Here is a 22,655-nt window from a genome sequence, read left to right on the forward strand (position 1 = left end):
GTTGGGACAGCCCAGGCTTTGTCTCAGTGGTCAGGCCCGGAGCCTGCTGATACAGCCCCCGACGCACTGCCTAAGCTTCGGATTAAACATGGGATTAAAAGTCAGATTTGGATTTTCTGTTTTCTCCTTTTTCTCGGTGCTCCAACAAGTCAATCGAAGCATTGTTCTCCAGAATCTTCACTCCCTTGGTTTTCTGTGTGAGCTAGAATCAGGGCTTTCTCCTGTCGAGTTGTAAGCCAAGGAGAAACTATTTCTGCAATGTTGTCTGCGATGGGTACTGTCCAGAGTCTGGGCATGCAAAATTCTCCTGGTTTCCCATCAGTCTCCACCAAGGAGTCTGGACCCTCTACACCCCCTATGCTGGCTTCATCAACGCCTGAAAAGGTTTAAGAGCAGCCACATTCCCGCCAGCCACACTTGCCCCAGGTCCCGGTTTCCTGCAAGTCAGGCTCTAGATCTCTAGGTCCCCCAAGATCCCGGAGCCGGAGGTGAGCAAAGATGCCACCCTCCTTTAACCTTCTGGACGGCGCTGGGTGCCCTGCTCACAGCTGCCCTTACTAGAGAGCCAGCTAATCCACCCGCAAAGTTGAGAGGCGAATTCTGGGCTGGACGAGGTGGCGTTAGAGCCCAGAGGTCCAGGGCCCCAAGGGTGACTGGGGACTGACCTAGGCTTCGAGTTAGCTCTGGGGGGTGAATCGGACAGGAGGACCGGTCTTGCGAGGACCGGATCAGCGCCCTGGGATGGGAGGGCGAGGTGTATCTTGCTGTCCCAGGGCTTGCGCGCGCGCGCGCGAGAGCGTGTACGCCTGTGTGCATCTGTGTGCGTGTGTGCACATGGCCCCGCGTGTGCAGGGAAGGAGGCGCGCACACGCAGCACCCACACAGGCTGCAGCACAGCCCTGGGGGCCCCCTCCACTTCCAGCTCCCTCAGACCCGCGCCCGCGGCGGCCGCTCGGAGGAGCGGGCGTCGGAGCTGAGCGAGCGGGGCGCAGCGGCCGCGCTGGAGGTGGGGCCGGGGGAGGGGACGGGAGGGCGGGGAGGGCGGGCGGAGGAGGATCCGGGAAGCTCGGGAGTTATTTGACAGGAGCCGGGGCCGCCGCAGGACGCGGAGGACCGCCGGGGCCAGCGGGTCGAGTCCGGGCCGCCCGGAGCGCTGGGGACGAGGACTCAAGCAGCCCCTCCGCCGGTTCCGCGGCCGCCGCCCGAGTGCCGCCCGCGCGCCCCGCTCGGGGCCGGAGAGCGCCGGCCCGCGCCCGGTCATCATGCTGCTGCCGCGGCTCTGCTGGCTGCCGCTGCTCGCGGCGCTGCTCCCGCCGGCGCCCGCGCAGAAGTTCTCGGCGCTCACGGTGAGTGGGCCCGCGGCGCCGGGGCGCGCCGCCTCCTGCCCGGGGCCGGCCGCGTCCCCGCGGGCCCCTCCGGCCGCCGCGCTCAGGCGCCGCGAGCAGGTGACCCTCCCGCCCGCGTGGCCCGAGCAGGTGGGGCCTGGGCGGCCCGCGGGGCGCGCGCGGCTTCTGGGGTCCCCGCGACGCGGGTGGACCGGCAAGGGGTGCTCCGCGGGCCCCTCGCCGCCCCCCGCGAGGGCCAGGGTCGCGCGCCGAAGACCAGGTCCGGGAGCCAGGGCGCCGCCCGGTGGACTGTCCGAGGGCGGCTCTGCCGGGGCCTCGGCGCCCATCGGGCTCGGTGCGTCCCGGGCTCGGCCCTGGGCGCGTGGTGCGGACCCCGCGGCTCTTGCGGTGCGGGCGGGCGAGGGGGCCCGGCTCCTGGGCCCCGCAGGTTGGGCCCGACCCTCCCGGGGGACGTGAGCTTAGAGGCAGCAGATGCCGTGACACATGAAGATTGCTTCCCCTCGTCCAAGCGGGCAGACATTGGAGGGCCCCGGGGACTTCGCGTCCTGCGCTCCCCGGCCCTGGGCCCCCGGGGCAGGGTGCGCCGAGCGCCAGGGTCACCGCGCTGACCGCGGCCGGGTTTGCTTTCTTAGCGGCGACTTCTCGGCGAGGCCCGGCCACCGTTGCGCGGTGCCAAGCTCGGAGCGCCGCGCAGGGACCGAGCCAAGCCGCCGGCCGCCGGCCCGGCCCGGGTGTCCCAGCCCCCGGCTCGGGCAGACCTCGTGGGCTTGCAGTGTTTGCAAACCCATAATTAATGCAATCTGCAGAAACGAAAACATCCCACTTAAATGTGTTTTTGAACAAGTGCTTGAGAAAACACGCAGGGAGAGAGAACACCTCTGGTGGAGAGATGCTTCTAAGTGCCCGGGACCCGTCCTGAAGGCGTTTATTGTATCGAAAATACCAACGGGTGAGCTGGGCTGTGGTCGGGTCTGCTTTTCAGCAAAGCTCAAGCCGGCCGGGAGCCTTTTTTTTTTTTTTTTTTTTTTTTTTACTGTTCGAGCAGTACCAGGGGGAAGGAGTTAGTGAGTTCACGGTTCATACCTAAAATTCTTCTGGGGCGGCCCTGGTCCCTGCCTTGCGTCTCACAAATGACGTGTAGATTAGAAACTGCCTACACGATCGTGAGGAGGTTCCCACAGGCTCAGCGGCAGTGTGGGGTTTTCATCTCCGCAGAGGGGCGGGGGAGCAAGACTTGCTGTGTGTGTCCCTTCCTCTACCCATCTGTACACACATGATGGGCTTAGACCCGCGCTTGTGTAAACAGCTGCCCAGGCAGGGCATCCGAGGCCCCAGAGAAATGGAGACCAAGCCTCAGGCTGAGACCCGGCGCTTCTTTCGCAGCAGGCTGTCTCAGCGGTCACAGCTGTTCTGAAGGTGCCCAAAGCAAATGGCGCCTCAGGGGCTCTCCTGGATCTGTCGGTCTCTGGGTAGAAAAGCAGGATAGGGTGTTCGTTATTGGAACTGCTGGACTCCCTGTGGGTTTTCTTCTCTTTTCCGTCCCCCACTCTTACAAGCTAAGCATTCGCTTTAAGGTTGCCCTTGTCCTTGGCCTCCCTGGGGCTGCTCTCAGGATTTCCTGGGTGTTGGTGACACCAGCCATGTCGGATCCCGTGCGGAAGCTGATGATGCTTCAGTGCAGGTACCAGCCCCCTTTGGTTGCACTTCCCGGGGAAACTTTTTGCCTTAAAACTATTTTTGCAAGTAAAATGCTATGTGGCTTCAGCCTCCAGGAGAAAAGCTTAAAGCCCTGACATATCTTGGCAAGCTCCCCGCCCCGCCCCACCCCACCCCTCATGAAGCACATCGAGCAGCTGGCTGATGGTCCGTGAGGGCACGTTGGAGGTGCTGGATTTTTCTGGGGTGCCCACCTCTTTTCAGACCGATTTCTAGTTGGGGGGCGGTGATCGCTTGTTTCCAGCGGGATGGCTTTCTCTCTGTAGGGTTTACATCTGGTCTTTAATAAACCAGAGAGACAGCGCCAGTCCCTGGGAGCTGGGGAGTGATCACTGGGCGTCTTCTGGATGTGTGGTCCTAGGAGCATTACTTAGCTGTCTTAATCACCAGTGTTCTTGCTGTAAAGTGTGATCAAGCAATGCCTCTGTTTAGCTCATTGCCAGGATTAAACGTGAGGCTTTTTGTGGCTGCACGCAGTACACACCTGTTTTGTAACTCACCCTATTTCTGATGGCAGCCGTGCCACTGGTCCTGACGCTGTGGTTTCCACAGGCGGCTGTGCCCCTCAGGAGTGGGGACACTGGCCTCATGGTGGTTTTGTCCGTGGGGTGTGGAGCACAGCACGCCACTCTAGGGGAGCACGAGGTTTGTTGAGGTGGGGGTGCCAGCCTGGACCAGCAAGCGAGAAAACCGGCCTGGCTGCCCGCTCTGCGCCACCCTGTCTCCTTAGGTGGAAACAGACGGCGTGCCTGCCTCTTGGGGGTCAGAAGCTTTTCACCGGTGTCCCTGGGTGATGCCTTTGTCCCCCCGCTCCCCGCACTGGACGGTCTTCATTGGGGGACGGTCTTCATTGGGGGACGTGTCTCCACTGAGTGTCGGTGGGTTTGACCACCTCTGCTAATTGGTGTTCAAGACAAAGAGAATCTGCTTTGCTCAATAATTACCTTTTTTTTCCCGTTAAAGTCATTGTTTAGAAATGGCACCTTGGTGTGTATTCCTGTGACTCTGAGGATTTGCATAACTGCCTGGTCCTCCACGAACTGCGTGCTTTTCCCGTTGACAGGCGGGGGCGAGAGGTGTCTCTGACTCCTGCTGGGATCCTCACCTGTCCCTTCCTTCTTTGAGGGCCAGATCCGGTCCGGTTTCCATCCTGCTCATGCCCGAGCCTAGGGAGCGCCTTCCAGTGTTGGTCGCCTGCTCACACGTGGTCCAGATGACGGCAGTTCTGCTCTGTTGCGGGCACAGCGGTGCTGACTTTGCCAGAAGGCCGCAAACCCGGACCTGGGTGTTTCCTTCAGGGGCAGGGGGCACCGTACCCCCGGCGACCCCAGGGGGCGCCGTGCCCCCGGTGACCCCTTGCTCAGAGCTTTTGGGAGGAGCTGCCTGCGGGACTTCTGCCCCCACTGAGAAGGCAGACGCCAGTGGCCTCGCTTCTCGTGTGGCTTCTGGCCACCTGGAGGATGCGCCCCTGGGTGCTGCCCACGGGCCAAGCTTTCTTTGCTCCGGGGGCACTTGGTGTGTGTTTTCTCCTTGACTTCGCAGCAGCCTGACCGTCAAGGCTCTGCTTTACCCTCATTCGAGAGGCCCTGCTGGGGCCCTCCACACTGCTCTGTTCCAGAGGCTTCCCTGGGCGGGGGCGGGGGCCGGGGTGCGGACTTCCCTGCCGGTCTGCTGGGTCACCTTCAAGGCCGGTCCAGCTGGGCCTCCCCCCTCCCCTGGCGGGGTCTCCAGCACATGGTGAGGAGCTGTCTGTCGGGGCGGGAGCTTCAAAGGACAGAGGAGCCTGGTGGGCTACCGTTCATGGCGTCGCAGAGTTGAACACCACCAGGGGACTGAGCAATGGTAACCACACAAGAATATGCCATGGTGGGCACAAACGGGTCTACCGTTGATGGTGCGGAGACGTGGGGTCAGAAGTCCCCCTCTGCTCCAGGGCGATCGTGGACAGTCCTGCTCCCCACTGTTTCACTGTCTGCTCAGCTCTCGGGCAGCGATTATGTTTTTTTTTCTTCTCCCTTTGCAAATGCTCTGAGCACATTTGCTGCTCTGGGAGAGCTGCGTTTCATTCATCAGCAGAAGAGGGACCACGGAGGTGGTTAAGGAAAAGGAAACTAAACATCATCAAAATTTTCCAACCTAGAAGCCCATTTACATGGCGACTGAAAACCCAAACATCTGGAGGAGTCGCTTTAATTCTGATTTGAAATCAACACCATAAATAAAACTATAAGCAACTTCAGGCTATAACAAGATTGTGCAGTAAATGGGCACTGATGTAACCAACATAGGTTGCGACGGTTCAGAGCAGAACAGATTTCTAAGTAATTCTATATCAAAATAAGCCTTCCTGAGAGCCTAGGATTTTGGAATGAGGCTGTTATTAAGATTGGCAATGTAACATTGGAATAGAGGGCAAGGGTAACATTTTATATATTTTTAATTAAAAGATAAACTGTTTACACATTTACAAGCCATAGATGTAGAGTGATGAACTTCCAGGTGGATTCTCGCATTAGAGAAGAAAAATTCAGTCATAGTTTTCTGAGTTCATTTATGTTTCCCTAATCGATGGCGTTGGAGAAGGAAATGGCAACCCACTCCAGTGTTCTTGCCTGGAGAATCCCAGGGACGGGGGAGCCTGGTGGGCTGCCGTCTGTGGGGTCGCACGGAGTCGGACACGACTGAAGCGACTTAGCAGCAGCAGCAGCAGCAGCAGTCGATGGCGTTGGTAATGGGACACACTCTTGCTGTTCAGCTGCTAAGTTGTGTCTGACCCTTTGTGACCCCTGGACTGCAGCCCGCCAGGCTCCTCTGCCCATGGGATTCTCCAGGCAAGAGTACTGAAACTGGTTGCCATTTCCTTCTCCAGGGGATCTTCCCGACCCAGGGATGGAATCCATGTCTCTTGCATTGCAGGCAGATTCTTTACCATCTGAGCCACCAGGGAAGCCAATGGGACAAGACCCTATTCTTAATGTCTGTACATCTCGAGAGTTTGAATAACACTTAATATATTGAGTATTTATTAATAACTGAAGCCCAAGGAAGGAAAGGGTTCAGAAAGCGCAATCCTAATTCCATGTGGGCTAAGAAGAGGTTATTCTAGAAGTGATAATAATAGGCATTTTATGCGGTTTTGTAATCTCAGGCTGAAAACCAAAGAGCAGAGATTTGTAATAAAACAGAAATAAATAGAACTCAGTAAAATGGTGACTTTCATCTATACAGTCAGCATCGAGAAACAATACATTATAAATGGAAACTTGTACTACCTGGCCAAGTTTAATTAAAACTTTCATTAGAATAGGAGGCCCTTTCAGAATGACTCATAACACTATAATCATATTCAGATTTTTATTATGTCCGACATAAAATGGGATATTAACCAGTGAAGCTGGCATTTAAGGGGAGGCGAAACGTCCATACGGTTGGGAACGTGCTCCTCCTTCACCGTGAGCGTCTGCATTCTTCTTCCTTTCCTCTTTCCCCGATCACCTTTCCTCTCTATCTCTTACGCCTCTGCCCTAATCACAGTTGATCCCTTTGCTTCTCCTGTGACCTTTACTGTCACTGCTTCCGTTTGAGCTGCGAGTGGACGAGAAGTTTCTGGTTCCTTCCCCTCACACTCTTTCCCCTAAGAGCATCCGCAGGGCCTGTCCGCCGCGCTCTGCCCTGGTGGCCGGCTCACTGTGGACGGCAGGCCCCTCGCCCTCTGCGTCGTGTGAGCAGCCCCGTCCCCTCGGTGAGCGCACGTCCATGGCAGATCTGTTATGTTTATTTTTGTGGGGGGCAAGCCAGGTGGTGACATTTGAGGCTGCTGGCAAAGAGTTTTCCAATAATGGTGAAGTCTCGGGAAGCACGGAGGCTTCAGATGAGAACAGTCATCTGTGGTGTGCTTGGTCCCCGGCTCAGAACTCTCGAGGACGTGCGGCAGAATCTGTCCGGCCCCTCTCGTTTGGGATGTTCTCAGCCTCGTTGGGTTGCGTCACTGCCGAAAGAACACGTTCATCAGTGGGTTGGCCCCAAATGCTCTTGTCTATCGGTTGACCTGGCCCGAGGGGGTTGCTTTGTTGACTCTGTTCGCTGTCATCAAGGCTCCAGGAACAAACGGGTCCATCCTCCCTGTGAGATGAGTGCGTGGCAGACACGTGATTCCCTTCCTGGGACTGAGGGTCTATCTGACTTCCCACGCCTCTGCCTGCCCTGCTCAGCTCTGTACCATCCCAGCCCCCAGTGGACCGGGGAGACAGACCCTCCCTGGCCCAGCCCACGGCCCCCTGGAGCTGGCAACGGCTGGGTGCTCGTGAGGTGGACCTGGGGCCTTGGAAGAAGGTCTCACTGGCCTTTGTCTGATCCGGATGTGAGTGCCGAGTGCTGGGCGGGGGGGCCTGTCACTCCTGCGTGGAAAGTGGGTAAGAAATGTTCCTTTTTTCTCATTACCCTGAGGAATGATGGGAAGTGCATGGCCGAGTGGGCAGAGTGATAATTTTGGGGGGCCGCTTTTCCATCTGAGGACGGTGAGCTCGTGGTTCCCTGGCTCCCTCTGGCCTGGCCGTCTCGTGATGACTCTAAGCACCGCTCTGCTGTGTGCTCACAGCTGAGCCCTGATGCCGGGGTTTCTACATGTCATTGCTCCTTTCTCATCAAGCACTTCTGGGGCCCGTCTTCATCTTCATAAGAACGTGGCATACACTTGCCTTCTCCTCCTTGAATCTGGTTAACCTGTCCTGCTTACTAACAGACTAGCTCAGGCCCCGGTCAAGCTCTCTTCACGGGAACTCCATCCACAGGGCTGCACTTTGCTTGCTCTACCACACTTTTTCTTAAAATGTTGAGAAAAATGTACAAATCCAAAGAAAGGTCCCAGAGCCACCCTGGGCCACCTCCTTGTTTGGACATCACTGTGGTGTCCTCCTCACATTACACGTTAGAGTCACATACAGACTTGTTGTAAGTCACATACTGCAAGTTGCAAGACACACTCACCCCACTGATGAGAATCACTGTTCAATGTGGAGTACAAATAAAAAAAAAGATAAACTCCGTCTGTGCTTAGCATTTTAAAAGCAGCTCAGGAGCCCAAAGGAAGGACACAGTGCGTCACTTGCGTTGTCTCTTAATTGATTCCACAGAGTACTTGGGTTTGTGTTATCAAGAATTAAAAAAAAATAGTACATTTAAAATTAATTAAAAAACATCGGCCTTTGAAAGACAGAAGTGACTGTCCTTCAGTTTCGAGATGACTCCAGGGTTAAGACGGCCGAGCGAGTGGCATCTGGGGATTCCGTGGCCGGTTTTGGGGTAAGGGCTGCGGGCGTGCGTCCCCAGCATCCTTTCTGGGAAGTGCCCTCAGCTCTCTACGGCAGAGACACACGCCAAGGCCCGCCTCAGCCTCCCTCCCAGAGATCAGCCACAGAAATGGTTCCTCCACCGGTCTCAGGGGACCGCTAGCTTCTTCATGGTGAAGCAGCTGAGTCAGGGACGGACAGACAGAGCCAGGTCAGGACCACGGTCAGGACTCTGCTCGCGAGGCCGGGCCATCCGCTCCTCCCTTAGATCTGCTCCTGTCGGTGGCGGAGGGGAGGGGGGCCCCTTTCTTCCGTGGGCCCACACTGACCGTGACGTAAGGGGCCTTGCCCAGGAATGTCTCAGCCAGGGAGGCCTTTGTTTTGGATAAACAGGTACACGGGAAGTCTTAAATGTTACAAAGAGAGATGCTGTGAGATTCTGCGGCCTGCATCAACGCCACTGACAGTGGAGTAGACTCTGTTGTGGGGAGGGCCCTCTTTGGGCCTGGGTGCACGGGATGGCAGGCTTGGTTTGCATGCAGGCTGGGAATCATATCGTCTTTAAAACTGCCATTTACTGATGAACCGACAGTTCACGTCGTCTGCTGTTCTTGGGCCGCTAACATAGGTATTTAAAGAAGGTCACTAGGTCTGGGAAGGCCAGACGCCCTCTGTACCTCCTCCATGTCTTTCTGACCTGGCCCTTCCTCCCAGGCCCCGGCCTGTCTTGCTGTGTCGGGAGGACTCTGAGGATGAGGGACGTTTGGACGTCATCCACCACGAGTCCGCTTGATCCTGCCTTCCCACCCTCTCATCTAAGGCCCCGCGTGTTCCCCTCCGCTTTCTGAACCAAGCTCCGTTCTGAGCTCTGGTTGGTCCACACCCTCAGGACCGGATGCAGGATCTCAGACGAGGGGCACGCCTTTGGTGTGTGGTTGGCCCACTTGCCCAAGTCACGTTGTGAATCTGAGATTCCATTAAGCCAATTTCTCCTCCTCACTGTTTTTTTTTGGAATTTCTAGAACCTGTAAGTGGTGTTTTATATGCCATTGGTGTTAAAACTAGGCTTGCATCCTGACCCCAGGAGCAGGTTGGAACTCTCCCCTCTGGCTCACGGAAATCTGCTAAGCGCTGCTCACGGTCCTGTAAGTGGAGCTGTGGGGGGACCCGGAGGGGTGGGCTCCCAGGAGGTGAGACCAGGGCCATCTCCTCCAGCTGCTGCACCCATGCCCTGCACCAGGAAAGAGCCCCAAGGGAGTCCCCTCCCCTCCCGAGGATCAGTGACTTGGGAAGGATCCAACCCTGACTAGGATTCCCAAGGTCACCTACCTGTGACTTCCCCTGACAGAATAATCGACACTGGCGGAGGGTGCTGGGCCCGCGGTGAGCCCGGACAGCGCGCTCCTCACCGGGCAGCCCGGCCCCCGCCCCCAGACCTGTTGTCTCCCACACGCGCACGTGCGATCTAGCGCGGCCTGAGCGCACGCAGCACCCAGGCTGTGAGTTCAGACTCGACACTCTGCCCGCTTCCCTCTTAAGGCAGAGAGAGCCGTTTCCTGGGCTGGCACCAGCCCCGCCGAGCCGCCCTGTTCCTTTCGTGGGTGATGCATTTAAATGTCTGCCGGCGCCCGAGGGTGAGGAAAGCGAGAGAGGCTCTGACCTGAACGTACACGTCGGCGCAGTCCTGGCTCTGCAGGATCCACTGGTGATGGGCTCAGGTCTTCCTTCTTCAAAGGTGTATCTTTTGCAGGGAGTTGCCCAAACGAGATCTTTCTTTTCACCCGGAGATAAAACCCAGGTGGAGTCCCGGATCCTTTTCTCCGCTCACTTGGCATCTCGGGCTGTTGACACCCGTTTACACCCGCAGGAAACGCAGGTGCGGCTCCGGGCCAAGGGCCTCTTCCGGCCGTGGACGCGGAGGTGCCCGCGCCGGCCACACGGCGGCGCCCGAGAGCAGCCCGCCCCTCCCGGCGGACGGCGCTGGACTCGGGGAGCTGCCCGCGCTGTCTGCGGGACTGGCTGCCCGCCAGATGGGACTTCCTTTCTGCTGCAAAGTCTGATCATTTAGTAAACCGGTTTTATTTAAAGCAGTGGCTTCACTTACTTGTTGGCTAAGCTGATACCCATTTCAGTGTTCTCTGGGAATGGAAGTGCTTACACATGTCCATTTATGACGGATCTTAACCCGGAAGAACATCAACTGCAGAAAATAGACACTTGGTCCTCAGGCTTTCGAGGCCTTTCTTCCAACCAAGCCTTTTCCCCCCGCAGGTTCTGCAGCCCAGCTTTGTGGGGGGAGGGTCCTGGTGGGTGAGGCCCACCCCCGCCAGCTGAGTTCTTACCGCTGACCTCTAGCCAGAAACCATTGACATTTCTTTGCATGCAAGGATCTGAGGGGGTGTAGAAAGTCCTAAGTGGCCCCCTTCCCCATCCCCTTTCCCCCCACCTGTGCCTTTCTCTGAGGCTTCGTTCCCTTGTTCTTTCTTATGTCATGAAGGAAGGCCAGTCTCTGTGGCCGGAGGTCCTCTATGGACCTTCGAGGTCGGGAGGCGGGTCCCGCCTGTGGTCTGAGGCCCCTTGGTGGCTGTGACCCCCTCAGAACCTGGCGCTCATTCCCAGGCCCAGCCCAGCCTCAGCGTGGCCCCTCGTGGACGGCCCTGGGCCCCAGGGGCTTCCTGGGGCTCTGGGGGCGCATCGCCCTTAGCCCCCAGATGGCAGTGCGGCATGGACACAGCCGATGCTCGGTCCTGTCTCTGGGCTCACTTCTGTGGCCCCCACGTGTGCAGAGGTCAGGACGTGGGGGGCTCCTGAGGGCCCGCCCAGATGCGCACTGAGCCCTGGGGGGCAGCCGGCCCGGCCTCCCTTCCTGGGGCGTTGACACTCCAGCCTGAGCTCCAGGGAGCTTCCCTGCCCTTTGTGTTCTTCCCCCAAACTTAACACAAGAAAGGATAAAACAATTTCATTGGTCAGGAAATGGTAGAGTTAGAGGCTAATCTCTGTCTCTCTGTCCCTCCTTCTCTGAGTGTCTCTCTCCTGTCTCTGTCTCTGTCTCTCTCTATCTCTCTCTCTGTCCCTGTCTCTCTCTGTCTCTTTTTCTGTCTCTCTGTCTCTCTCTCTGTCCCTGTCTCTCTCTCTCCCTGTCTCTCTCTGTCTCTCTCCCCCTGTCTCTCTGTCTCTGCTCCTCTCTGTCTCTCTGTCTCTGTCTCTGTCTCTCTCCTCTCTCTCTTTCTCTGTCTCTCTCTCTGTCTCTCCCTGTCTCTCTCTGTCTCTCTCACCCTGTCTCTCTGTCTCTGCTCCTCTCTGTCTCTCTGCCTCTGTCTCCTTGTCTCTCTCTCCTCTCTCTCTCCCTCTATCTCTGTCTGACCCCCTTAGACTTTCTGCAGCCTTGTCCCCTGGCCTGTGGTCACTCCCCCTGGCCCCAGGGCCGCAGCCGGGCGGCCTCCCCTCCACACCAGGGGTGGAGGACTGGGCTCCAGGAGCTGCAAGGTCTGAGAAAGGACAGGATGTAAGCCAACCCAGGACTTGGCTCAAAGCCAGATCCTAATCAGACTTTGTTTTAATCCCTTTTTTCCCCCGCTGTTCTCCTTTAACACTTTCTGGGGGTCCGGGTCTCACCGAGCGCTCGAGACAGCCCTGTGTGCATCGCAGTCGTGGGAGCCCAGTTCTTGGGGCAGCTGCCCCCACTGTCTCGGGATTTCCCAGGTCGGGGGGACAGGTGAGCAGGTGGAATGCCCCAGGGTGCCCTGAGGATGAGGAGGGGCGCAGCCTAGCGTCCGTCACTTTGCCTTTGGGGCTCCCTTAGTGCCCATCCTGGGGACCGGGGGGCTCCGGTGGATAGCAGGTAAATAAGGCATCTCACAGCACACGGGTGTGTCTGGACGCTCTCAGAGGAGTGATGCACCGAGCTCTCCGCTGGGTGCTGTCACCGTGCACCCATCACGGGTCCTGTCGTCCAGCAGACACAGCCGTGCACAGGGGTCGGGACCGGGGAGGGTTCATCCTCACATCCCTGTTGGAAATGTGGCCCCAAAGGCTGAGCCCTGGGGGTTGGGGAGGGGTTGGGGGCACCCTGTGCAGAGACTCACCCAGTGGGACAGGGGGCCTCCTCAGGACCTGGGAGGGCAAGGGCCCCCTTAGGGCTCCCGGGGGCTTGGAGGGCCCTGCGGGGCTGGGCTGGGCATCCAGGTGGCCTCCCGGGGTCTCAGAGCAGAGGGGCAGGCAGGCTCCGGGGCAGCAGTGGTACAGGGGTGATGGGGGGCTGGTGGTGCAGGGGTGATGGGGGGCTGGTGGTGCAGGGGTGATGGGGGGCTGGTGGTACAGGGCTGATGGGGGGCTGGTGGTACAGGGCTGATGGGGGGCTGGTGGTGCAGGGGTGATGGGGGGCTGGTGGTGCGGGGGTGATGGGGGGCTGGTGGTACGGGGGTGATGGGGGGCTGGTGGTACAGGGGTGATGGGGGCTGGTGGTGCAGCCGTGATGCTATGGGGGACGGCCTGGGAGAGGCAGGGCACTCAGCCCAGGGGGCCATTCGATGGCCGGTTACTGCATGTCGTCTCTGTGTTTCTGCGTGTGAGACATGGGCTTGGGCGAGGAGATGCAGAACTGAGATGAGAGCCGTGAGGAGACCTGGCGGGGCCGGGCGGGCACATGAGAACCTGCTGTCCGCCTCCCTGTCCCTGGCATTTCCTCACAGGGCACGTGGCGCAGAGCTCGGGAGGGCGGAGTCCAGCCTGGGTGCCTGTCGGGCTCATGAGCATCGTCTCCTGAGGCCCTCACGTCGGGGTGTCAGGTGAAACAGATGCCTAAACTGCTTGAACAGAAGCACGTGTGATCTTGGGTTAAGCAGATCCCAGGAAACAAAACCTCAGCTGCCACCCGAGCCGCCGCGTGGCCCCGCTGTGGCCCATCTTTCAGGGGAGCGAGTCCTGGTGAGCCGGGGTGGTGACAGGCGGTGAGCACGGCCCTCCCGCTGGACTCCCTGAAGGTCAGTCTCACTCTGAATCACAAAATGACATGGAGACGCAGTTGGCAGAGGTGGAGGAGGCTGGAGGGCAGCCTCGCGCGTGGTGGGAGTCGTCTGCCACTGCGGACAGGCCGCTGGCCGCTTCCGGGAGCTGGTGGGGGGCCACGGCGGGAGGGCAGCGGGCCTCGTGGCTGGAGCCGAGTGCCCTAGAGGCCTGTGGGGACTCCGCTGGATGGCAGTCAGGCAGAGGGAAGACGCTGCTTTTCCGAGGCCTTTGCCCCCTTGGGCTGCCGCGCCTGCTGCATGGCTACCGTGACGGGTCCTGGCTCCCTCCGCTCGGGCTTGCTGTCCTCTGATGCCCTCTGGACGTCCTGTCGCGGGACATGCTCTGATGTGGAATTGAGGGCAACGCAGGGCTCTTCTTTGGAAGAGACGTGGTGGGACCTCGTGATGGTGAAATCCTGTGGGTGTGGCCCTGAGACCAGAATGTGGGGCTCGGTGCGGTGCGGGACGACGCCTCCTTACCGCCCACCTCTGGTCCTCAGGAGACGTGGGGTCGCAGCAGGAGGACAGAGCCGGCCTCCCCGGGGGCGGTGGGCTCACCTCCCGGCGTCTGGGGGTCTGGGGCCAACACTCGGCCTGTGGTTCCTGGCTTTGCCGCTCATGGGGGATTGGGTGAGCTGCCGGTTCTCAGCCTCTCGGGCTGCAGGACGGGGGTGACCGGGGCTGCACCCCGTCCTGCTCCTGGGAGGGAAGTGGGTCCTGGGCTGGACGGGTCCTCCAGGAGCGCACCTCCTGCCTGCTCTGCTCTGAGGGCGGGCATGGCCTGCGGTTCCTTCTCCGGCGGCCTCGCCTGAGCCCGCGGTGAGCCCCTGTCCTGTGGTCCTTTGCTTGCTCCTGCCCCTCGTCTCTACAGACCCCAGCTCCTCCACGAGGAAGCCTTCCTAACCCAGGATCAGCCGACAGGCTACCCCGTGTGGAGGAGTGGGAAGCTGGGGGCCTGCAGTTAAGCAAGGCGTGATGATCTCATTTGTAACTGAGAGCCCCCTGTCCGTGGAGCTCAGGATTTGCATGATGCAGCAGGTGAGCTCTAGGGAGCTTGTGGGGGGGGTCCCGCTCTGTGGTGGTAGTGTAGGGAGCAGGGTGCGGGCCTCTTCCTGCGTCCAGGGCCCCGTTCACAGTGACCCCGTGTTGACTCCTCCCCCGCTTGCTCTCCTTGTGGTGGACACTTCAGTTCAGTTCAGTCCATCAGTTGTGTCCGACTCTTTGCCGACCCCATGGACTGCAGCCCACCAGGCTCCTCCGTCCATGGGATTTTCCAGGCAAGAGTACTGGAGTGGGGTGCCATTGCCGTCTGCACTCATTCCACTAAGTAGAGACATTACTTCAAAGCCAAGGAAGCTGCAGTTCTCAGCAGAATGACGCACGGTCAGCGCTCAAGGGGCTCTGTTGGCCGTTCTGCATTCTACACACAGGAGGAGCAGTCCCCGATGGTCTTCAGAGATAAGCCGTGGCTGTGAGTGCTCTGAGAGGTTACTAAAGTGTGGTAGCGTGCTTCCCGCATGTGATGCATGTAGACGGTTGAAGGCATTTGGTGTGAGACTCTGAAGGAATGTGAGGGCCTAGGGAAGGAAGGTGGCCCCAGAAGGAGGAAAATTTGATGAAACGAAGTGAGGTGTCTGGATAGAGATGAAAGAGATTAAGGTCCTTCTGGATAATATCCTGTGCTCAGGGCAAGCACCAACCGGGAAAGTCATATCTCCTAGCACTTCTCAGGTGACCTCAGGGCTCAGTGTCCCCAAGGGGGTGACGCGAGGGTGGGGGGAGATTCTCTCAGCGGAGCTGGGGTTGGGTTCTGCGGGGCATCAGCTTGTCCCTGGGATTTCACACCTGTTTCCACTTTGAGAACAGCGCTGGGGGCTGGCCCTGCAGTCATTCTTTCCTCCAAGATTAACTGTCCTGCTGTATGTCCGAAACCCACCAGGGGTGAGCCCACCCGCGGGGCGTCCAGGCCATCTGGGTGTATGACTGCCACTGTGGACCCACAGACAGCTTCTCCAGAAGGAAGGTGGCACTTGGGGCTGTGACTGGCTCGGATGTAATCAGTTTTGTGAATGACTGTTCCATTCCGTTGTCGCTAAGTCATGTCCGACTTTATGCGACCCCATGGACTGCAGCACACCAGGCCTCCCTGTCCATCACCATCTCCAGGAGTTTGTTCAAACTCTTGTCCATTGAGTCAGTGATGCCATCCAACCATCTCATCCTCTGTCATCCCCTTCTCCTCCTGCCCTCAATCTTTCCCAGCATCAGAGTCTTTTCCAATGAGTCAACTCTTCGCATCAGGTGGACAAACTATTGGAGCTTCAGCTTTGGCATCAGTCCTTCCAATGAACACCCAGGACTGATCTCCTTTAGGATGCACTGGTTGGATCTCCTTGCAGTCCAAGGGACTCTCAAGAGTCTTCTCCAACACCACAGTTCAAAAGCATCAATTCTTTAATGTTCAACCTTCTTTATGGTCCGACTCTCACATCCACGCATGACTACTGGAAAATCATAGCTTTGACTACATGGACCTTTGTTGGTAAAGTGATGTCTCTGCTTTTTAGTATGCTGTCTGGGTTTGTCATAGCTTTCCTTCCAAGGAGCAACCCTCTCCGTCTAGGGCTGAGAAGCCCAAGCGGCAGGACCACTAGTAGACGCTCCCATGAGCCACAGGGAGGCCACCTGAGGGTACCCTGTGCCGCAGACGGTTACATGCTGACGACTGAACTTGTAAGTCATCACACGTGGCAGGTTTCCAAATTTCCCCCAGGACTGTACTAGCTAACCTTATTCTGCCATTGAGGTATCTCCTGTCCAAGGTATTTCTCAGACAACTTTGTGTTAAAGGAAATCATTTGGGTAAAGAATAAAGAATATAAAAGTACCAGAGAGAAAAATTCCAAATAAGCCCCCAGAAGCCTGAGGTCCCTTTAGGAGCCCAAGACGGACCGGCCGCCTTCCTGTGGTCAGGTCCTCAGGACCTGGTGGGCACGTGGCTGGAGTAGGTTGCACATGGCTGGCAGGGACGGGTTGAAAGATCGCATTCTGAGGAGGCTGAAGGCTCCACAGGCCACGGGAAAGCCCGCCCCCGAGGGTGGCCTCCTTGTCTCTGGGAGACCCCCGTCAGCACTGGTCAGCTCCGTCACAGGAAGGGAAATGACCCCCGTCGTGGGAGGGGAAGCGGCCGGTTTCCAGTCTCCTGCCGCTTCATTTAATCTGTGGAAAAGCAAGCTTTCTGCTGAAGCTTCCGGCACTCTGTAGGGTGGAGTGCACTCCCCTTGGGTTCGTGTGCTTGTTACTCGGGAAAAGCAGGCAGCAGCCGGCGGCTCTCACTTTCTGGGCTCCCGACAGAAGGCTGTTGCTCTTAACCTCGGACTCTTTTAAGTCCCTGCAGCTCAGGGCTCCCGGTGGAGAGAGGTGCCCCGTGGTCCGAATTCAGAGGCTGCCGGCTGTCAGCCGGGGCGGTGTTTGTGGTCACTGCAGCCTCAGGCAGAGGGTCGCTTGGCTGCTGGTGACTGGTGACCTGGTGGCTGTGTGAGCTTTAAAACCTGCCCTCTTGTCTCACCTTGAGGTTCTGTGTTCAGATGGCACGTTTTGTGAAACCCGATATGAAATGCGATGAATTTGGGGAGCCCAGGAGAGCGGGTGCCACCTGAAGCCCACCGCCTGGGGCAGATTTTAGGCCTGTGGCGTCGGCTAGGGAAGGGCTTACGGGACCTCTGGGAGACACGGGAGGGAAGTGTGGACGGGACGGTCAGGTCACCACCTGCTGGACTGAGGACCACGAGACCGCTTTTCTCAGTCGGGGTCGGGGACCCAGCGTCTTGAGGAGAAAGCATCTGTTTCGGGTCCCGTGCACATGTTCTGAGTGTGCTTCGGGCCTCTGTCCCGAGGCTGGACTCTTCACACCTGGATGCAGGTGTCCCTGCCTTGCTCATTCTTTGCGGACAAGGCTCCCGCAACCCCAGCGGCTGCAGCGTCAGCCCAGAGCCAAAGCCAGCAAACCGAACAGAACTTCCCTCTGGCCCACGTGAGCCCTTCGCAGGTGAACTCAGCTCAGCACAGCTGCCAACAGCTGTTTTACTGTGAGATGCTCTGCTGAGAGCATTCCGACCTCTCCTGTGGACCAGGGATGCTTTCCCTTTTGATCTGCTGAACATGGGGTTATTCTCATTTAGACTTTTCTTAAATCCAGCATAACCCCTGCTTTGTGAAAGGAGTTGCTGTGAATGTAATGAAACCACAAGCAGCACGTGGTGAATTTCTCTGTGTTTCTGAGAGGGCACCACGAGTTATGTCTTCTGTGTGCAATGGATGCATTTCATTAGCAGTTGCCCCGACACCATGCAGGAAGCTGGAGTTTCGCAGCTGATGTCGTTCCTTGGCTTAACGAAGAGGCTTCTTGAATCAGTACAACAGCGCTGAATGAAAGAGCTGGAAACAGAGGCCTGGTGTACTTACCCATGTGTGTCTCCAGGCAGATAAATGAGAACCTCCAGGGCGTTCACGCCCCAGACTCTGCAGGTCCTGCAGTGGGTCTGGGAGCCCAGGTCCCACAGGGAGGGAGCACCAGGCTGATAAGGAAGTTTTCTAACTGCACGGATGTGCGAGCTGCACCACAAAGAAAGCTGAGCGCCAAAGAGCTGATGCTTTCAAACTGTGGTGCTGGAGAAGACTCTTGTGAGTCCCTTGGACTGCAAGGAGATCAGACCAGTTCATCCAAAAGGAAATTAGTCCTGAATATTCATTGGAAGCACTGATGCTGAAGCTGAATACTTTGGCCACCTGATGTGAGGAGCCGACCCATTAGGGAAGACTCTGATGCTGGGAAGGATTGAAGGCAGGAGGAGAGGGGAGTGACAGAGGATGAGATGGTTAGATGGCATCGTCGACTCAATGAACATGAGTTCGGGAAAACTCTGGGAGATGGTGAAGGACAGGGAAGCCTGGGTGCTGCAGTCCATGGGGTGGCAAAGAGCCGACACGACGGAGTGAACAGAGACAACACCTGCGAAACTGACCCCGGCCTCACCGGCTCACTGCTTCCGAAGCGCGCATTCATGTTTCAACACGCTGAGTGCTTTTATTGATAAGTCCACTTTCCCATGTCCCAGAGGGAAGCTGCAGTCCTGGATGACGGTAACGACCCCGGGAACTTTTGGCGCCAGCAGAGTGTGTGGGTCTGGCCACCCTTCCCTGGCGGGCTTCTGCGCCAGGACCAGTGTGGGACAGGGCAGCCCCTGCCCCTGGGCCATCCTCTCCTCCGCCGTGGGCCGGCTCTCCTCTGTCCGCCTGGTAGAGGGATCTTCATCCCAGAGCAAGAGCTGTGTTTTCCAGGGTTTGTCTCGCTGCCTTATTCTCCCGGAAATCCCTGAGTAGAGCGTTCCCCAGGAGGCGAGTCTGGCAGAACTGGCAGCAGGCGGGTTTTGTGAGGGGTAATTGAGCGTGTTTTGTAAACAGATCCCGGGTCACGAGTTTATATAAACATCAAGATCTGGTTGGGTGGGCGTAGAGGCGTGGCAGGATTCGAAGGGTCAGGGTTTGAATACAGAAGCAATTTTCTAAATCTTTCTGTTTGTAAACGGTGTCCTGAAATCAATAAACTAGCAATTCGGAGCACTGTGCAAATTCCGGCAGAACCAACAGCCAAATCGCACGCCTTTGTGGTAAAAATCAGCAGAGCTTTTGGTCCCTGCCAGCTTCGCTGTGCGGATGACCTTTCAGAGACAAAGAGCCTTGACCACATGTGAGTGTCGCCAGGATCCCGATTTGCAGTCTCATTAGGAAGGAAGGCTTTCTCATCTCTTCAAGAACATTGAATGGAAATTTCCAGTTCATTCAATGAAATTGTGCTTATGTCTTTTTTCCTTGTCTTTGGGCTGGAGGACTAAATTAGAAACAATAATTTTCTCTGAGCTTGATCTGCTCATAGAAAATACATACAGAGTTTGAAATATATTCATTTTCTCAAAATTGGCCTTTCTCAGTGACTGTGTGTGTGATTTGGTGCAGAGTTTCTCATGGTGTGAGTCAGGCGAAGGTCCATCAGAACCACCCACTGTGTCCGATAAAAAATGTGGATTCTCATCCCCTTCTGGTCCCTGGAGTCAAGACCTGCAGGGTGGAGACAGGCTGTTTTGAAAACAGAATCTCAGATGATCCTTAAGGAAACCAAAGGCTGAGAATCACCGACCCCACTAGTTCTATAGGAAATCTAGAAATAAGGCTTCTGCCCTTCCCCCTGTGTGGCATCTTTTCCTTTTCATGAAAGAGAGGCCTGCCAGCTACCTGTTTTGCCATATCTGTGTAGTTTATTGTTTCAAAAAAAAAAAAAATCCAATTTTTAGCCTTGGCTACCTGTGATATGACTTTGTTTTATGTTGAACAGGGAATGCCAAATTTTGAAATATATTTCTGCTCCAGATAAAGTGTTTCTCTAACCTTTTATTTTTGAGTTAAGCCTTAACTGATGCATCTCTGGCCCAGATGCCAGGACCCTGCATCTTAGTGAGACATCTCCATGGCCATTTGAGGCACTTCTGGGATAATTTTTGCTAAAACATCAAAAAAAAGAAAAAATACCAAATGTGAGATGCTGAGAGTCCATCACGTAACACACTCTGTGGAGTCTATTTCATTTTATGACAATACTGTGATTTCCGCCTTTACAAGTACAACCCCATGGACATAGTACTGCTGTGATCTCCACCTTTAAAGGTCCATGACTCACACGGCAGAGTTCTGGGTGAGGGCTATTGAGGGTAGGCCTGCCTCCTGTTGACTTGCGTGGAAGATTCTGCCTCCCTGCGATGTTGCCTCAGGGCATCTTGAACTGCTAGTAACCATATAAGCCTCTTGCCAAATTAGATTTCAAACATCAGGCCTCGAGAAGCAGCGGACTGCGGGCCTCCTTCCCTCCAAGGCTTGCGTGGGGCCTGATTGCAGAAGGACGTCCATGTCTTAGAACAAAGCCATTCCCTGCCTTTCCTTCTTCACTGCGGCTGCAGGGCTGGTGGGGAAGCCCTCCCGTCTCAGTCAGGAGTCCAGACTGGCCTGTGTCTGGTGCCGGGAAGCTGTCCCCTCACCTCTGGTCTGCCCCGAGGCTCTCCTCTGTCCTGCAAGCACTGCGGGCGGGCAGAGACTCGCACACCCAGACAAGCTTCAGCTCCCCACCAGCTGTTGCCCAGGGCGGCAGGACGCCCCATCTTCTGGAGTGTGGGGTTGTCGATCCAGTCTCGACCCCTCAGCCTGACGATAGTCGGGTGCTGCTGCGTTCTGGTCACGGGGCCGCTGGGGGGCATCGGAGCGACTGACAGGCTGGGGCCTGCGCTCCCACCTGCAGGGTGAGGTGGCGGGTTCAGGGGCAGGGATCCTCGGTTGCCGCGGAACGGGGCTCCCACGGCTGGCGGGCCCCCGTCCTGCATCCCTGCCCTTCGTGGGGCCGTGGTCCCGTCAGTGAGTCTGGGGGCTTAGTGCCACCTCTCGTCTCCTCCGCCAGGTGAGAAGACAGCCCAGGCCCCTCGTGCCCCTCTCAAGGAGGGCACAATGCCGATGCCCCTTTTGTGTGCAGTGGCCCCTGGGGTCAGGCAGCCGGATTTTGTGAGCTTTGGAAGTGGGCGGAGCCGTGAGGAAGGGACCACACGGGGGCGGGAACTGATGCTCGGGGGCGGTAGAGCTGTCCTGGGAAAGGCGAGTGCACCGGTGGGTGTGCATGTCTGTGTCTGGGCCTGTCTTTGTATTTGAATGGCACCACACACACACACAGCAGCTGGGCCAGGAGGAGGTGAACACACACCCCAGAGATGCCGCAGTTTGGGTCCAGGCCCGGCAGTAAAGTCAGCATCATGATAAAGCGAGGGACACGCAGGATCTGTTTCCTGGTGCAGATGAAAGTGACGTTTACCCTACACTGTAGTCTATAGATGTGCAATCGCATTGCCTCAAAAAAGGCAATGTGTGCACTGTAATTAAAGTACTTCATTGCCAAAAAGATAGGAACCATCATCTAAGCCTTCAGTGGGTCTCAGTAGCAACATCAAAGATCACGGACTCCAGAAACCCCAACAAGTATCATCAAAAGAAAGCTGAGTGCTGAAGAATTGATACTTTTGAATTGTGATGTTGGAGGAGACTCATGAGAGTCCCTTGGACTGCAAGGAGATCCAACCAGTCCATCCTAAAGGAAATCAGTCCTAAATATTCATTGGAAGGACTGATGCTGAAGCTGAAGCTCCAATACTTTGGCCTCCTGATGCAAAGAACTGACTCACTGGAAAAGTCCCTGATGCTGGGAAAGATTGAGGGCAGGAGGAGAAGGGGATGACAGAGGATGAGATGGTTGGATGGCATCACTGACTTGATGGACATGAGTTTGGACAGGCTGTGGGTGTTGGTGATGGACAGGGAAGCCTGGCATGCTGCAGTCCGTGGGGTTGCAAAGAGTCAGACATGACTGAGCAACTGAATTGAACTGAACAAGTATCATAATAATGAAAGAATGTGAAAAATGGGAAGAACTGCCAAATTGTGATGCAGACGCACAGAGTGAGAGAAGCTTGAGGGATGGATGGCACCGATAGGCACGCCCCAGGCAGGGTTGCCCCAAACCCTCAATTTATAAAGGTCAAAGTGTCCCCAGGGCACAGTAAAAGGCATCTGTCTGTTCTGACGGGAGCGGTGAGGACAGGCAGGAGGGAGAGCAGGCGGGCAGCGAGGGCTGGGCTGAAGGTGTCAGGGTCCCTCCAGAGACTCAGAGGTCCTCCTGAAGGGGCCGGTGCCCTTGGCCAGGTGGACAGGAGAAGGGCAGGCTGGGGACAGGGTGGCCTTAGGCTGTCTAGGGACGCGAGGACCGGTGTCTGCTGAGTGACTGTTGACATGGGCCTTCACGAGGCTCGCGTCCTTAAGTCTCCCAGCAGTGCCCTGTGGAAGGGATCATTGTTTAGTGTTGAGGACGCAGGAACGGGTGTCGAGCCCGGGCTTTTAGGTAATTCCGCGCTAAGCTCTGTTCTATTTTGTTTCCAGCTGTCCTAAACTGTGCAGAAGGCGGCTGGAAACACATGAGCGTCTCAGCTGTGTTTCACGTTTGGGGGCGTCAAAGCAGACACGGTGGCGGTGGTCATGATGGAAGTTTGTTTTGGACCCACAGTTTTCCTTATATGTGATCACTCATTAGATGACAAAGCGATGTCCAAACTGGTCCGAAGGGCGTAGAGCACGTTTTCTGTTTTGTTAGATGTTTGGGGCATTTACTTTGTGCTGTTGCTTCTCATAGGGCTTCCCCAGCAGCTCAGATGGTA

At 56.9% G+C, this 22,655-nt stretch overlaps 1 protein-coding gene across 2 annotated transcripts in view; it reads left to right on the forward strand.

Moving 5' to 3' along the window:
- The first annotated feature begins 1,089 nt into the window (after window positions 1-1,089).
- The window catches only part of SMOC2 (SPARC related modular calcium binding 2), a 153,931-nt gene continuing 132,365 nt past the window's right edge, over window positions 1,090-22,655 (forward strand). For both annotated transcript variants that reach the window (XM_055536202.1, XM_055536203.1), the window contains exon 1: window positions 1,090-1,346. In XM_055536202.1, the coding sequence (XP_055392177.1) occupies window positions 1,263-1,346 (84 nt within the window). In that variant the 5' untranslated portion in view covers window positions 1,090-1,262. The remainder of the gene's footprint in view (window positions 1,347-22,655) is intronic.

The sequence above is a fragment of the Bubalus kerabau genome, chromosome 9 (assembly GCF_029407905.1).
Source record: "Bubalus kerabau isolate K-KA32 ecotype Philippines breed swamp buffalo chromosome 9, PCC_UOA_SB_1v2, whole genome shotgun sequence".
Taxonomy (NCBI): Eukaryota; Metazoa; Chordata; class Mammalia; order Artiodactyla; family Bovidae; genus Bubalus; species Bubalus kerabau.